Source organism: Mastigoproctus giganteus, chromosome 1 (assembly GCF_048544385.1).
Source record: "Mastigoproctus giganteus isolate SK-2022 chromosome 1, ASM4854438v1, whole genome shotgun sequence".
Classification (NCBI taxonomy): Eukaryota; Metazoa; Arthropoda; class Arachnida; order Uropygi; family Thelyphonidae; genus Mastigoproctus; species Mastigoproctus giganteus.
Genome location: NC_143575.1, coordinates 29,973,801 through 29,991,788, shown reverse-complemented (window position 1 = coordinate 29,991,788; position 17,988 = coordinate 29,973,801). Strand labels below are relative to the sequence as shown.

General features: G+C 37.4%; 1 protein-coding gene across 1 annotated transcript; it reads right to left on the bottom strand.

The window, feature by feature from the left end:
• Positions 1 to 4,236: 4,236 nt before the first annotated feature.
• On the bottom strand, positions 4,237 to 5,280 carry LOC150090675 (uncharacterized). The gene has a single exon (XM_090390335.1). The coding sequence runs from the start codon at positions 5,278 to 5,280 to the stop codon at positions 4,237 to 4,239; it is 1,044 nt and encodes a 347-aa protein (XP_090246461.1).
• Between the last annotated feature and the right edge of the window lie 12,708 nt (positions 5,281 to 17,988).

Here is a 17,988-nt window from a genome sequence, read left to right as displayed (position 1 = left end):
TTAGTTTTTAAATAGAATGTTTTGACTCAAATTACCTACAGCCTGGATATGCTTGTATTGTATGACGAACTTCGATATTTTTAACCGAGCACTGTGAGTAAAGACGACCAGCAAATAGAGTTTGATTTTAACAGGCTGTTGCAGCGAGGGTGAACTAGCAAGAAGCTTCCTGTTACTAAACTTTTATAGGTCGTTGTTTTAAAATTTCTTCTAACATCGGCAAAGTGCCAAACAGTGCTGGAGTAAAAGCTGCTATTTGTAGCGAGACGTCAATAGATTTGGTCCCCACTTGTTGAGGGGAGTTTAGATGAAGATAGTGTTCTTGCCAAAAAAATAAAAATAAATAAAATAAATATTTCCTATTCGAGCAAGTAGCGACTATGTTGTGGAAGTCCAGATAATTTTATTTATTGGGATTGGGATAATTGTAATTGACTGAATACCAGCTCTGGTAGCTCAGACCGAGATACCACAGCTGGTGTTCAGTCCCCTAATGAAACCATCTAATGAAACGCAGGCGCTGTGTAAATTGCGTCTTCACTGGCTGATTTGCATGCTGTGTGGGCTGAAAATCCAGAAATAAGCTAACTGGGAAACCCTACTCCCTTCGCTTCAAATCGGCTAATTACAACCTCCGATTTAAGAGTCCAGAAATTCCATGAGTCCTTCGACTGGAACTCAAACCTTCCCAAACGAATGACAAATGACAAGTGGTGAAACAACTACTATCCATCACGGAATACTACGGTTTTCGGAACAGACACAGGTATTGTGTAGACAAAAAAAAAAAAAAAAGTACACATAGTTAATAGCCCTCGCAGGGTAGCGCACTGGTTATAACTCTTCTCTCGCACCAAGTGGAAAAGGTCTCAGTTCGAATCCCGCATGCCACGAGGGCTCCCCCCCCCCCCCAACGTGGCTGTGTTAGTCGGTCTCGGGCGAAGGCTGCATATTTTTCTATCTAGGAAACTGCTTTGAGGTCCAGCAAATAGCAAACCGAACAAAGAATAAACGCAATTACAAAAACAACATACTGCTGCCCCATAGTCTTAGTTGTCTTTGTCGCTTTAACACATACCTAACGTAACAGAAGTAATAATTTGTGAAAAGAAACTGATCGTTGGATCTGTGGAAAGAAATTTAACTAATAATTCGAGGAAGAAGCGAAGAACATGGGAAACGATTCGGACAGCAAAAATATTTTAGTGGAAAGAAGGGCGGCGCGATGTTGCAAACTAATGGTTTCGGCTCCCGAGGCGAAACCATTAAACATATTAAACTCGAGATATTAAATATATCTGGAGCAAATTAAATGCTAACGGCATTCTTATTCTTTCTTGGACATAAAGAGGACATAAATTTAACTTGAAAAGGATCGTTGCAGGTTAGCAGTGATGCACAAATTACTTGAGTAGTTTTTTTTTTTTTTTTTTTATTATTATTGTTGTTGTTGACGATGCTGTATAAGCATGCTCCTTTGCATCATTTGCAACTACTAATATTTATACAAATATAGCATACAATAATTAATTAAATTATTTCGAGTGAAGAGAACTAGCCTGTCCTCATGTTATTATTATTGTTGCGGTAAGCGGGTTTGTAATTGTATATTTAATGCAATGATGTTAATGCTCACGGTATAACAAATTTTGAAATCACGAGTTGCCCCGGTATTGCATTACTTTCAAATAAATGGAATGTCGAAAAGCTTAATCTGCCATTTATTTAAAAGATAAGAAAATGGCTAGATGACATCTCAGCTTTCCATCACTAAAAGATAAATTTGCTAAATGCACTACTTTTAGTGAATTTTTAATTGAGCAAATGTGTTCGAAAGTAGTACAATACCGGACAACTCATCATGAAGGCAAAGTTTGTTCTGTAAGGCCATTGCATTAATTATATTTTGTTAATTTTAACTTTAATATTGGCATATACAAATGACGTCATCGAGCAAAGTTCTCATTGGTCAGTTGCTACAAAATAGTGGTACTTCAGCAACTGATTAATGTACACTTTATTCGATGCATATTGGTTTATCTTAGAATCTCACTGTTCTAAACGAATTCATATCTTTCATTTGAACTACATCAAATTTTTCATTATATTTTAGAAGATAACAGATTGTATGTGAATTACATCATTGATGTTGAACGTCAAGAATCCTAAGAGAAGTTCGACGTTGAACTATGTGGTGCTTAAAAACTTTCATACACACACCATACTAGTACTAGAATAGTCAAGAATATCTTTCAGGTCACTGTACATTGTTTATGATAAACCAACTTAATTGTCAAATATGCATCCAACAGAGAAAGCATGAGATGGAATTTGGGGAGGGAGAAGCGCATAGGAGTGCTTGCCAAAATAAGCTAGGAGTTCCAAAATCCATTTGACACAGTACATGGATTAGGAAATGCAACGTCATGTGATTTATTGCTATCGACTACAGTAATTAAGAGGTTGTTAATTTGGCAATTCAATAGTTGTTTTCTTCGTGATACTTCATTTCCAAAGTCATTTATCAAGTTAGATCATTAAGTGATGTTTAGAAATATATGACTGAAATCACTGATAGTTCAGCCAATCTTTCTAAATTTGTCATCATTGCAATGGAATGATCTGAAGTGGTTTTTATTACAGTAAAAAAGTCACTTAAGCAATGCTCTTACTGTTCCTTCGGTCTTGCTCAGAAATAAATAACTGCAATTTTTGGTATATCATTTACAAAATGGGATGACCTGCGAGATTTCTTTTCTTCTTTTCCTTGGTCGGATTACTGTTTCAAAACTTATGATGTCAATGTCTGCTCAGATCGTGAAAGTGAAATTATTCTTTTTTTTTTTTTTTTTCGGCTTCTTTCTTCTGTTTCCTGCCATCCGTTCTTTTACTCCCCCCCCCCTATTTTTCTCTTACAGAATGATTTTTTTTTCACTCCTCTCCAGGATGGAAATTCAAATAATAAATTCAAAGTCATTATTCAAAGTTTTAATTGCAGAAATTATTTATTCATTAAGTGCTAATTACTGTTCCAGAAAACGGTATATACGAGCGAAACCATGGTCTCTTTTAAACGTATAGTTTTTTCATTATAGAATTATTTATCCTAATATCTCTTCAAGCAGAAAACCTTTGCGGTTGTACAGTGGTTACTAGGGTATACCATATTGAAAAAGTCTTGTTCGAATCCCGTTAAGAGGGGGCAGGTTTTTATGGATTTTTTTAAAGTGGCCCAGTTATCCGATATCGGAAGTGGGTTATATAACTTTTACTCTCGGAAATTCGAATTTTTATATCCAGAAAAACAAATAAGCCGCTCATAGAATATGCGAAATTTAGACATAATATACTGGGACCCCCTCCTATCATGGCCTCCGTTGTCTTAATACTTAACATGTGAACTTAACTGCCCTGATGTTGAAGGAAAATTAATATGTGGGTCACCAACTTTTTTGTTATTATTTGTGTGTGTATCTAACTACTCACATGATGAAAATGGAAAATTTAATTTTTCTTAGATTTTTTTCCCTTGAGACCTGATCCACGAGTCACAAGGCCCCAATTTGAACAAAAAAAAAAAATTAATTTAATAAAATATTATGTATTTCGTGGCCGAAATACGAGCATTACTTACCGCTTGTTTAACATTTCTTCTATTTATTTCACCCGCTGAGAGAATAAAATGAATTTGTGAAGTGTATGGCGTAACATAGTTATTCATCTGGGTTATGAAGAAAAAAGCATACTTTTTTGGAAATACACACTCCTGCCATCTACTGCCAGTTTGCCGAAAATTGAGTGTTTGTACGGTGGCACTGCTGTCATTCCGTGAATTCAATGATGAGGTTGTATAGTTGTTCCTCTAGAATATAACATAACATTAGAAATAATTCTTAATCATTTCGATACTACTGGATATGAACGAATTTTAAAATGAAGCAATGATTTTCACAATTCTATGCCTTCTGAATGTGAAATAGTTTTGAATTGTCACTGATCACAAGATAGAGAAAACAATATATTAAGCACAAACTTTACATAAAATATAAGTATTTACATGGAATGAAATGTTATTATAAAAAAAAAAGTAAGAAGTGTTCATTAACATAAATTAATGAGTTGGACTGAACATTCAACATTTACTTCAAATATGATTATTTAAAATACGTATATAGCACATGGTGAAGAACAGCGATCATTTACCCAATGCAAAATTTACACGAATGATCAAAATATTCAGCATTCATTTGCGTCTTTTTTGAGCGCTTCACTGGTACATTCCATCTGATCCCTAGAATCTTCTACTTGCTCTTGTCGTTTAATCTGAAAAGGCCGACACACAATACCAATAAATACAGTAGTAGCCATTGCTACATCTTCTTCAGCATACACGTGAATCAGAGGTCGCAGCATCGCAAAAATCACCATTAACAAAGAAGTCCACCTCATCGTTTTCTTCATGGTTACAGATGATGAACAAATATCGACAACCGACTTTGAGGACACATAAAGAGGGAAACATACCGCAGGTAGAGTCCCTATAATAAAAAGTGCTAAGATTAATCCTACCGATTTTGAAGCAGTTCTGAATTGTGATTGTTCGGAAGGATGGTGTAATTCGGTAGATGCAGGATGCTCTTCAATAGGAGTAACCATTCTCCTTCTCTTTGCTTTTGCCATCCAAGAATTCAAAAGCAGAGAAACAATAGCAGCACAGTGAAAGAAGTATATAAGACACACAAAAGCGGAAAATATGGGCGACCACACAAAGGGGACAATGCATTGTCCACTCCAAAAGCTCCAGTTCGTCAATGACAGTAAAGAGAATAATATACCTTCACACCACGACAAAATAGTGAGTACAATGACTACGACATACTGCCATTTAATTCTCTGTATATTATCTGGGAATGACAGCAAGTTTTCGTGGAATACAAGCAGAGTCACCAAAGGAGTAAAAGTAAATAGCAAAAACAGATGGAATCCTGATGGCAAAAGGAAACACAAAAAATTATTATCGGCGTTTTCGGGTTCTTGCGTGTCCTCAATAACGTTATGCACATACCAAATAATGCTGAAAGAAGACAGTTTTCCACACATGCACAGATTTACGATGATGATGTTTTTGTTGTCTCGGAGAAGGCCTTGAAGAAACACTGCAACGAGCTGAATTAAGTTCAGGAAGAATGCTATTGTAGCGATTCCTACCGAAACAATTACGTATATCCTTTGTTCATCAGAACTGGGTATATCTGTTGAGCAATTAATTCCAGATGACATCGTGAAACTAAGAAAGGCAAAGAATTCTTTCGAAGAAAGTCTCTGAAGGCGCCACCAAGCTTTAAATCACCTTTCACAACCTGTTTCATAATTTTTTTATTGTTTGCAATGATTCTTCTGGCGTCTAAGTTTGGTTCACTAAGCTTTCCCTTTCACACCTGAAATAAATAAATCTAATGAGTGTACAGTCAGCTTAAAAGACACATCTATTTGAATGAAAACTTCCTCGTTCAATATCAATAAATATTAAATATCTCCTTAAGTTAGGGTGATCATATTAAATATAACAATAATAATATTATTATTATTATTATTAATGATTGGTGAACAGCTTCCGCATTGGCAATGTTGCAAGTGAGAGTGCGAAGTGCGCATGCGAATCGCGAAAATATGACTTTTATGTAAGCTTTTATGTTTGGTCCTTGAGGCTGTCACAGACATTTTCTCAGATATGCCAGACAAACTGTACTTGCCACCTGGGAGTCTAAAACGCTGATGGAACTGATATTCGGGTGACACTCAAGCCAAGTGGACCCAATTTCGGCGAAGTCCGGACAGTCTGTGACAGCCAAATCGTCTGGTTGCACCTTCACGATGGTCAGACTGTTAGTAATCCTGTGTATAACCTCCATGCACAAGTACATGAGGGTACAGGTGTGAACCAACGTAAGCAGGGGTCGAGGTGTGGGGCGCCCGCACCACATGGAGGAATGCCGCCCATGTTACCAGGCAGACCCCGTAGCCGAGTGGTCAGAAGCGGGAGTGCAGTAGCACACTCTCTTTGAGTAGACCGGGTTTCAAGCCCCTGACTGCTGAATACGGTCGATCTGCACTGGACCAACGTGGAAGATTATGGTCCATTTCCCTCAAAATGATTTGTTGAGGAGGCTCCCATCCTGCAGTGCGTTGATAATGGCTGCACTTTACCTTATTTTTTATTATTTTTTTTTTTATTAGGTGGTAGATGGCTCTCATCACCCAGTGCAATACCACCACTTTGCTTATTGGAGGCTTCAAGTGGTGGAACCCATGTTTAGTCTCTAGAGCAAAGTTCCGCTGAACCCTTCCCCATCTCTTCCCTCATGCAGTATGATTGATGACTTTTGAGGTTATGATGAACATCGTGGCGAGATCCAATATTCTTTACTTTTCGAGGGAACAGCTCTGAAACGGTGTTCGCAGGCCGGCCGCTAGTTAGTACACCGAACCGAACCTAATGGTAAATCTCTAGGAGGCTTCCGGATCAGCTAGTGTATAATCTTGCTACCTCTACTCTGCCAGTGACTGGAGGGAGTCCGAGTATTGTGTATGCGGGGAGAATTGTCGAGGCCACGTTATGTCAAGGATCTGGGTATATTCTTACCATGTGTACGCCATATCCAAAAATTTTATTACTTCATACAGCATGTCCCACCAACTTTTTCTTACTATTGAATATACCATAAATTTTCAAACCAATAGAGCAAGCTTATCTGCGAAAAGATCTAAACCTCCCAAACACTTCCTAGTTCATTTCACAAATATACGTGGTCTCAATTCTAATTTCAACGGTGTCCATTTCCACTTGCAGTCTGCCAAACCTCATGTACTTTTTCTGACAGAATCTCAGTTATCCGTTGATTCAACTACTGCTCATCTCAGATGCCCAAATTATTCGCTGTATGATTCCTTTCGCCTCAAAGGTGGTACTTGTGCATATGTTCGTTCTGATAATCCCTGTCAGAGACTTGGCAATTTGGAATCTCCTCTCTTTCATCTTCTCTGGCTTAAAATCTATCTATCTCATTGCGTCAAATTCATCTGTTGTCTCTACCGTTCTCCCAACTGCACTAATCACGTGGAGCTCTTTGACTTCCTCTCTTTGCAACTTGACTTTCTCCCGTCCAACTTTCCTAACAGTGAGGTAATTTTCCTTGGTGATTTAATGTTCATAACTCCAGCTGGCTTCCGTTTTCTAGTCACACCGACCCAGCTGGTCGAGATGCTGAGGCTTTTGCAATTACTAATGACCTTGAGCAGATTGTTCATAACCATACAGCCAACATGGTTGATCTTTTTCTCACAAACAACCCTTCTAAGTACACGGTCGAAGTGAGAGGTCCTTTAGGCACTTCAGATCACAACTTGGTGATTGTCTCTTCTTCAATGGAGCCTTTATCTCATGGATATTCCCGACCTCGCGTTGTTTGGCATTACAGGAATGCAAAATGGGATGACCTGCGAGATTTCTTTTCTTCTTTTCCTTGGTCGGATTACTGTTTCAAAACTTATGATGTCAATGTCTGCTCAGATCGTGAAAGTGAAATTATTCTTTTTTTTTTTTTTTTTCGGCTTCTTTCTTCTGTTTCCTGCCATCCGTTCTTTTACTCCCCCCCCCCTATTTTTCTCTTACAGAATGATTTTTTTTTCACTCCTCTCTCTGGTGAGGCACTGGGCATGCCACACTGTCATCAGGGGCCATCTTCCCTATTGGCCCCTTTCTTCTGTTTCCTACCCTCCAGTCTTCTGCCTTCCTCCCTTACTTTTCTCTTCCACAACGTTTTTTTTTTTTTTTTTTTTATTTAGTTTATATATATATATATGTGTGCGTGTGTGTGTATATACATATATTTATATATACACACACACGCATTCCCCACAGGTCTAAATCTAAAAACATCAAAATTACTGCCCGACCTATTTGGCCCTAGAACAAGTTATCAGCGAACAACCCTACGCTCTGTTAAAATTACAACCGTTGCTCAAGAAACAGCGATCATCTCATTCTCAAATCTGGTCCTAGCCACTGAAATCCCAGGAAAGTAGGTGGCAGGACCCGCCAGAGTACTCTAGCTACAGTGGTACACCCGGTCAGCCTCCCCGTGGCATGGTGTGGTAACGTCGGGTCCCACTAGGGGCTCGGCGGCTAATAGACCGGAGGAACAAAGGGCACAACACAATATACAGCACATGACCCCCCACACACTTCAAATCTCTGGCCCCGATACAATGTACACCCGCGGAGATGGGAGAAATCCCAGGAGCCGTTAGACACTAACATACCTTATACCTTATTCTTCCAGGAATGGAATCCTTTATCCCACACTCCACTTTAAAATCTCGTCCTTTATCTAAACCTTGGTTTTCCAATAAATGTGCTAAGGCTGTTCAAGAAAAGAATTTTGCATATCGTAATTGGCTTGTTTCTAATTCTTCAGTTTCATTTTCTGCCTACACCAAAGCTCGCAACAATTGTAAAGCAGTCATTAATCAGTCCAAACTAGAGTTCGAACAGGCTAAGAGTAGAAAACTTGCTTTTTGCCCTAATGGTAGCCGAGCATTCTGGTCTCTTGCCAAAGCTATTGGCCGCAACTTTTGCCCATCTCTGCTCCCACCTCTGTCCAAACCAGATGGTTCTGTTGTCATTTCAGCCAAGAATAAAGCTGACCTGCTAGCATCCCATTTTTCTTCAAACTCATGTATTAATGATCTTGGTAAAACACATCCCACATTCCCAACACGCTCCATTCAATGCCTCCTGTGATCTTCCGTCCAAAGGATGTTAGAAGAATTTTGACGAATCTTGATGCTAAGAAAGCTCCAGGTCCCGATGGTATTTCTCCACTTGTTCTCAAAACCTGTGCTCCTGAACTTACTCCTATTCTTTGCCGCCTTTTTTCACTTTCTTATTGCAAAGGTGTTTTTCCTTCTGCTTGGAAATTTGCCCATATCCAGCCAGTTCCTAAAAAAGGTGACAAATCCCTCCCATCCAATTATCGTCCCATTGCTATTACTTCTACTCTTTCTAAAGTAATGGAGAAATTAATTAACCGCCAACTTTTAAACTACCCAGAAACCTTCCGTCTGATCAACGATCGCCAGTATGGATTCCGTCAGTGTCGATCCACTGGTGATATTCTGGCTTATGTTACCATTTATGGACTAATTCAATGGAAAGGTTCGGTGAAACACAAGTAGTTGCTCTTGACATCTCAAAGGCTTTCGATCGTGTTTGGCATAAAGGTCTTCTAAACAAGCTTCCATCTTATGGTTTCCCAACTGTTTTTTGTAATTGGTTATCCAGTTTTCTCTCTGATCGCTCACTGAGGGTCATGGTAGATGGCTCTCTGTCTTCTAACTTCTTCACTAATGCCGGTGTCCCCCAAGGTTCAGTTCTTTCCCCCACTCTTTTCCTCTTGTATATTAATGATCTTCTTCCATTGACTGGAAATCCTATCCATAGTTTTGCTGATGATAGCACATTGCATTCCACTTTCCATTTTGAGAAAACTTGGCCTGCTCAATCAGCTTCAACTTCTCGAAAATCTGCTACCAATTCCTTAAATGCCGATCTTCGGGTAATTCTCCAGTGGGACAAAGACAACTTAGTTGATTTCAACCCTTCTAAAACTAAGTCTTGTCTTATATCTCGCAAAAAGGATTCTTCTGCTGCTATGCTTATCTTTGGTGACACTCCGATTTCTAGGAAAAATGATATATCTCTTTTGGGGATTACCCTGACTTCTAATCTCTCTTGGCACAAGCACATTACAAATATTGCTTCCTCTGCATCAAAAATACTTGGTTTTCTCTTTCGCTCTTGCGTTACTTTTCTTCCAAACATCTGCTCACTCTGTATAAATCGCAAATCCGCCCTACCATGGAATATTGTTCCTACATCTGGGGTGGTGCCCCCAAAACCTCTTTCAGGCTTCTTGATTCCATTCAGAAGAGAGCAGTTAGGTTAATAAATGATTCATCTCTAACAGAGTCTCTCCACTCGCTGTGTCATCGACGTACTGTTTCTGCTGCATGCCTTTTCTACAGATACTTCCATGGGCACTGTTCTTCTGAATTGGCTTCTATAATTCCCGCTCTCTCTTTCAAAACAGTCCGAACACGTGCAGCCACCAGCCAACATCCATTTACTGTCCAACTTCAAACTCACAGAACCAACTTTTCATCTTCCTCGTTCAATTTTATTGAATGAATTTTATTCATTCAACTGCCGTCTTCTGCAACAACCTTTCTTCATATGTATTTCCTGAAAATTACAGTCTACAGAATTTCAAGTCCAATATTAACAAATATCTTCTTTCATCTTCTCAACCTCCAACCCAAGTACGGTACGAAGTACTATAGGTTCTAATACCTCTCGTCGGGTCCCACGTTGGGGTTTACATAAAAAAAAGAAGCTATTTTCCACTTTGGAAATGCAAGCATAACGTAAAAATTTCACGTAACTTCCAAATAAAATGGCACTGTGAAAAAAAATGAGATTATTTTGCGTCCCGATTAATTTTTGTCGGGACAATGGGACACCTCATTCAAAAGAAGGGACGTCTGATAACACTAGCTTAAGGTTGCTAGATGTAAATTCTTTATTGTTAAAAAGGCATCAATCATATCATAAGTTTCTAATAATCTGCACCGAATATCAACTCTACGATAAAAATGATATGATAAAAACAGCAATACACATTAAAAAACAATTCAGTTGTTAAAACACACCATATAGCCATTTTAAACAAATACCTGGATTGTAACAGGAATGCCTACCTGTTGTTAGTTAATCTGTTAATTAATTGCATTAAAGCTAAGGTAAAACTATAATCAGTATTACATTACATTAAACAGTATTATAAAAAGTATTACATTATGGATTCTAAGGCGCCTCCATAGCCAGGTGGGAAGGAGCAGCAGTGCGTAGAACACGCTTCTTGATTAGACCGGGGTTCGAGCCCGTTACCACCAAATACGGAGGATGCGGAAAGGTCAGGGAATGACCACCGCATATTCCGGAGCAATATGGCCTTAGTTGCTAATGCTCCTAAAAACCAAATAATAAACAAACAAACAATGGATTCTAAATGCCTGAGCTAATAAGTAAAAAAGAAATAAAATTTATATTTATATTCCCAGGCAGACACATAGGATAAAAGAACTTTACAAGACAGAAAGAATGCAAAAACAGCGCTGCATTTTAGGATTCACATAAAAAAAGAACCATGATCAACTGAAACGCGCGTACTATTATACCCTCACGTTTGACTATACCGCTACAAAGGGCTCCCCAATCTATATTACGGGATAAGATGGAAGAGTACTGAACTAGCAAAGTAATATTCAAGTTAGAAGCATTTACTTTGCCATAAAACTCTACAACAGCTGTAATATTCGATCTTAATGTTTAGATATAAATAATTCAAGATCTCAATTCTATCAGTTTTGTTTACAGAGTCAGGACGAGGTAGATTCTGCACCCAAAGGCAGTAGTTCTTCGGAAATACTCTCCCCTCTCCTTCCCAACTAACTATACCATATAAAAGTTGCTTCAATGAATTCCTATATTGCTAATTTAACATTGTATATGGATTTTCTTATCACGTAACAACGTTTAAATGTAAATAAAATTTTGTACATCATTAAAATTGATCTCTTAGAATTACGGGCGATATTACTGCCTTCAATCACACTGGGACGCCCAGTTCTATAATTTATCTGTAGGGCAGTTAATGTACTCACACGGAGGAAGTCTTAATGTTCCTTACCATAACTTCTGCGAATGTGACTCCAGAATAGGATTTTAAGCTGAACCTGAAAAATAGGGGAGCTATGAAGGTAAAAATTACATCACCATTCATTTATTAAGGCGGTACGGATACCACGTCTGATTTAAGTTTTCTCTTTCGTACCAATCTAGCTTTGATGTTGGCAGCTTGGTTGCTCAAGGGGGTTCTTCCACGTAGAGTTTATCTATCGACGAGTGTCATTAAAATGAGGATATCTTTCACGGCTGAAATACTTCGGATGGAGTGGCCAGCCAAATCTCCTGTCCATCCGATTTAACATGTCCGGGATGCTCTTGATAGACGAAATGGAAAACGTCGATCTCCTCACAGAACGCTCCATATGCTAAGATCTACTCTTGTAGAGGGGTTGGAGCGGGATTTATTACTACAAGGCCTTATCACGAACCTTGTAAACAGCATGGGAGGTTGCTGTGAGAATTATTTGGCTCTCAGGAATGGTCACACTCACTAATGAATGCCTGGATACAGGAGTAATCCTCAGTTTTGGGTTTCATTATTATGATCAATGAAAACAGGCATATTTATTTTAATTCAGCATTATTCAGCAGTCTTGTAATGATATCTTTCCACGAAACATTTAACAGAATTCGACAAAGAATACCTCTGGCATTATGGTTGTAACTAAACTTTTGACCATCAGTATACTTAAGGGTAGCCTATTCTGAATAAATGGATAATCACAAAAAAATTAAAAGCAAAGGACATTTCTTTTCTCTGTTTTCCTTCCTTTTTTTCCTTTTTAAGTCGATAGTTAGCACTTACGGATTTATATTCACTGAGCACAGATAACGCGCAAAAAAAAAAAAAAAAAATTATCCAAATAAAAAATAAATTCTTTCAAGAATCAGAAAAGTTTAATGAGAAAACATTCCGTTGACATAAAAACAACAGCTGATAGAGAGCTGATAAAAAAAGAATGGCCAGCAGTTCATTTTCATTACACTTTTATTTGATTACACGTTATTTGCTTAAAATGAAGTGGCAAAAGTTATTTATCGTTTAAGTAATTAACTATTCTCTCAAACTGTATTACTATAAACAAAAGGTCATTCACTCTTACCTGAACGGTGCTTGTAATAGCATCACGCATATGTTAATCCTTCGAAATAACGTTTTGCATCGCCTGCAAATGAACCGTTTTGTGGACATCTGACATTGTAAGTAAAATGCTGTTCACAGGGGGAGCTGGTGAACAACATTGATTTCTGCGTCGTGAGCGATTGAGGTTTAGCATGACTCACAGAAACCGAAAGCAGTTAAAGCAAACTGAGATCGACACGCGGTATTGATCTTTCGTGTTTAGTAAAACTGAACTCCTCCCTTCTGTCAAATTACTCCTCCTGTCACGTGCTATCTGGAAAACAAATCGTGTAGATAGATTAGTCTGTGGTGAACGGATTATGTTAACCTCTGAAAGCGAGAACGTGGGAATGGAAGCTTTTTATTTAGAACGTTCTCGGGAAGAAATTTCGTAATCCTGCTAGGAACGCTTCATGTTAAGAATCTATGTTTGTACATCTGCTACTTACAACTATGTTAAAATCGCAAGCGTAGCTAGCGCCCTCTTTTCATATTTCACTGATTGGAAGTTGTGGAAGGACATTTCGTGGCAGACGCTTATGGCAAATACGCACGCTATTCAAATAAAAAATTTCTCTGGGTTAGATAAAAAGAGAAACAAATGTGTATCAATCAATTAAGTAATCTTGAAGGACATAATATAAATTTAGGATTAAAATAAAAACGAAAAAAAACTAAAGGTCAAAAGTTATAATAAGATATAAAACGTACAATGGAAAAAGTAAATGAAAATAAGGCGGAAAAAACAATAGATCAATGAAAACATCCATGATATTTTAATGAAAAGATTATACCATAATTTATTATTGTGTGTTACTATCTAAACAAATATTTTTATCATCATCATCATCATATATATATATATATATATATATATAGAATATTATTAGAAAAAGTAAATCAATCCAATATATATATATATATATCTGATAGTTAAAATAAATATGATATTTAAATAAAATCATCAGCCAGTAGTTACCTAACTTTTACCTCACATATATATATATATATATATATATATATATATATATATATATATATATATATATATATATATATATATATATATATATATATATATATATGATCACAGAGAGCGGCGAGCTCTACAGCTTAATTCTTGTCTATTTAAATCTGGCTTAAGGAATCCTCTGCACTGGTGGTTCAATCTACTGATTGGAAGTGGGGCTGATTTTTCGATCGACTCGGCGGCGATTTGTCTAATGTTCGAAATGCTGTGATTCCCTGACCATTATTGGCCCCGTGGTCCTCTGACGAGATTATTCTTATTAGCTATATGGTGCAAGGAAGCCTGAGACTTATGCTGCAACAACCAAAAAAAAATCTGAATTACCCCGAGAGAGAGAGAGAGAGAGAGAGAGAGAGAGAGAGAGAGAGAGAGAGAGAGAGAGAGAATAGAAGGGAATCACCAAGAAAGAGAAGAATAATGATATCCAGCTCAGGACCCTAGGTTAGCCAAGCCCATAATCACCAGATGCGGGGTTTTGGAGTATAATGGTTAGTCTATTTTTGTTATTTTAATTTAATTTTGTATTGTAGTTAGTCTTTGTCTCTGTCCACCAAACCCGAGGAGATAAAAGTACGGTTAATAGTGATATTTCACGCTATTCGGATTTGGTGCTACAGGAGGGCGCCGCTAAATTTGTCGAATTCGATTTCTTTATTCTAAAATTTCTAGAGGGTTGCTTCTACAATACCGTCTTGTTACCCCCTCTCGATGGTTTGATTTTACGTTTAGTTTTAAACTACTTTTCGCTCTACTGGATTGCCATACTGCAGGCTTAAGTCTTATTATTATTCTTTCTTGTCTTATACAATAAGCAATATGCAGAGCATTATGCTATTATGCTGCCTCTGATGCTTGCTTTACCTATTTTAGTTTTTATTTTTACCTATTTTTACTATATATTCTTTTTCTCCAAAAAAGTTCGGGAACTGACTTGCAGAGGCGTAGCTAGTTTTTGGCGTCCTTGGCAAATTCATGGCTACGCGCCTTTTTTCGATAATTGGTAAAATTATAATAAATAATAATAAGCACAGTCGGACCTCTGTTTAACGAACTTCTTTCTAGCGAATTTTTCTATTTAGCGAATTTTTTTAAAATTCTACTTGGTTATTACATTTAAAATAGTCTCCGCAGAACGAAGAAATTTTTCCATATAACGAATATAAGAAACTTAACTGGGTAGCATTGTCGCACTGCTGGCCTTCAAGCAATTTAGGTAACAGTGCTGCAACTTAGTGGTACCCGTAAAATTTATCCAATACCCCAGGAAGTCGAGCTGCTCAACTACTTTCCTATGTATCCATAGCCAGTGGGCAGATCAAGGCATAATCCACATTCGGACAGTAGGCTCTGGTTCGTTGGGCTTTTGTTGTTTGATTTAAATTATAAATCACAATATTCATGATAACCTGTTTTTAAGCACAAAACACTATACACACATTATTTATAACTTCTAACTTTTTTCAGTATCGTAGAATGTACACGATGCGTGAGTTTAAATTCAAATTATTATGTTAAGGTCACCCGTAATTTCTTACATAAACCTGTATTTGTGTCTGTAAATTGCGTGTGTCCTCTGGTCGATTTGCCTGTTTTTCTGTAAGGAAAAAACAGTTTCTGGAGAAAAAAGCCTTGCTCTCTACGCCTGAGACCGACTAACTCAGCCACGGAGGGGTAAAAAGCCCATTAAAGTTCCTCGCGTCATCAACAGGATTCGAACCCAAGCCCTTTCCACCCGCTGTGGGGAGAACGGTGAAGATACCACTGTGCTACCGCACAGACAATGCATGAATTGAGAACTGCTATGCATGCGCTGATGAAGCGGTCGCCTGAACGGTCCCTTCAAAGCTACGTTCTAGATTGCAAATGCTGCTATACAGTATGCACTCAGATTTATGGATGCATACACACTTGAATCGCTCTCTGTAAACACGCCATTTGGCGAAAATTAATTTTCACCCCGCCCTCTGCTCTCATCCTGATGCGACATCATCTAGGGGAAGCATTTCATCAGCTAACCTCGGGTGTTGAAATAGCTTGGCACAGAACTGATATGTCCTGTCAGTGGCACCCTTTTAATACTGGAGCTCTTGGCACCTGCCCCGATGCCAAGGCGTTCCTACACTACTGCTGACTTGTAACTTTGAAATCGTTTGGTGTTGAAGCGAGTTGAAACTTGTCGCAACATGTTTAATGACTTATCTATACATAGCAATTCGAAATCACCCATTTATCTCAGTCAGTCTGAATTAGAGCGCGTTCAATATAAGGTGTTTTATGTGTTTTATCACATTTTAAAATAAGTGATTTTGAAAAAGTAAACCAAAAACCACGAAATGTAAAAAACAAGTTTCGGAGAAGATTGTGTGTTTTTGAAGACTTTTCCGTGGTTCATAAAGTGTACAGAAAAAAGCTTGTCCGTCGAAAGATGATCCTCGCTCAGGTCGCCCTTTGAGTTCAAAAATTAATGATCAATCGCGCGTATTCGTAAATTGATTATAAGAGTGATCAATGTTTAACTAACCGCTGCTAGTGAAATTTGTATTCTTATGGGACATTTCAATCAATTTTAACACAACATTTGAAATGCAATGCGTTTCAGCCAGGTTTCTACATAACATCCTCGCTGATGATCACAGAGAGCGGCGAGTTCTCACATATCAAGATCTTCGTCAACGTGCTGCTACTGACTCACACTTCGTTTCTTCCATCACTGGCTGGTGGTGCCGAATCGTAGATGTATAACCCTAAAAGAAATTCCTCTCAATAGAATACTTCGCCTTCTCAAAGGACAAAAGACAATCTCGATTAGATATGAAGATAGTTATCGTATTTTTTGACTCACTGGGTTATTTATTTATTTATTGTTCGTTATGAATTTGTCCCGCATGATCAAATAATGAATCAAGAATAGAAAAGAACATTTCTACAGCGCATACGTGTTTGGAGGAAATGGGCAAAAAAAATTGGGCTACAGGGAATTGGCGCTCACATCTTTTCTTGCAAGGCACTCCACTGTAGTGTCCCATCCCACCATATTTTATTTATTATTATTTTTTTTTTTTTGTAAAAAAAAAAAAAAAAGCTTAACGCCCTCTTGTAGGGTCACAGATTTGCAATGACAGGAAATTATTCAGAATGCGAGTCAGGAACTATTAGCAATTCCAAAATACGCCTATCAAAACGGCTTCCATCAAGTATCAAGGAGACTAGAAGTAGATCTACCCAAACTGTCGGTAAATTTAATCATTTCTCAAATATTAGTTCAGTCCTCGAACTTTTTTGATCACACTATATATTTTTTATTCATAGAACTTCAAAGAAAGGAATGAAATACTTTCCCCCTTTTGCAGTTCACTTAAGTAATTCGTTCATTTTATTAATCTTTATAATCTACTGATAATATTTCCATTGCCTATTTTGTTGACTAGGACTACTGTGAACAGTAACCCAAGTCCAGAAATTCGTATATATACACTTTATATAATCATTTAATTTATTAATATGCGAAAACGAACAAGTTACTGTATATATATATTAAAATTTTATACCATACAGTATTTCTTACAAATAAAATATGCTTTCAAAACAATAATCTATGAACTAATATTTTTATTTTTGCGGTGAATTTTCTCATATTATTTATTTATTGCTGATTTTAAAACAGAATTTGCCACTTCTGTACGGTGGCAGCTATTACTGATTTATATTTATATCGTATTCATAACAGATTTTGTAAATTATGGAATATAGTATAAATCATAAGAACGATGACGTGTCACTCTGAAACTAGCTCTCATAAGCATAACAAATAACCAAAGCATGAGCATAGAGACGCATGAATGTACCAGAGAATACTGGCCCCAGTTTCTAGTCTCGCGCTTTTTTTAGTGTTTATTAGTTCTGAATAAACATCAACAAAAATAAAATAATAATAATAAAATCTTTTTTTTTTTCGTCGCAGTCATAAGATAACAAACTTTAAATAAATGTTTAAGCAGACCTATATGTGATTTAAATATTGTGAAA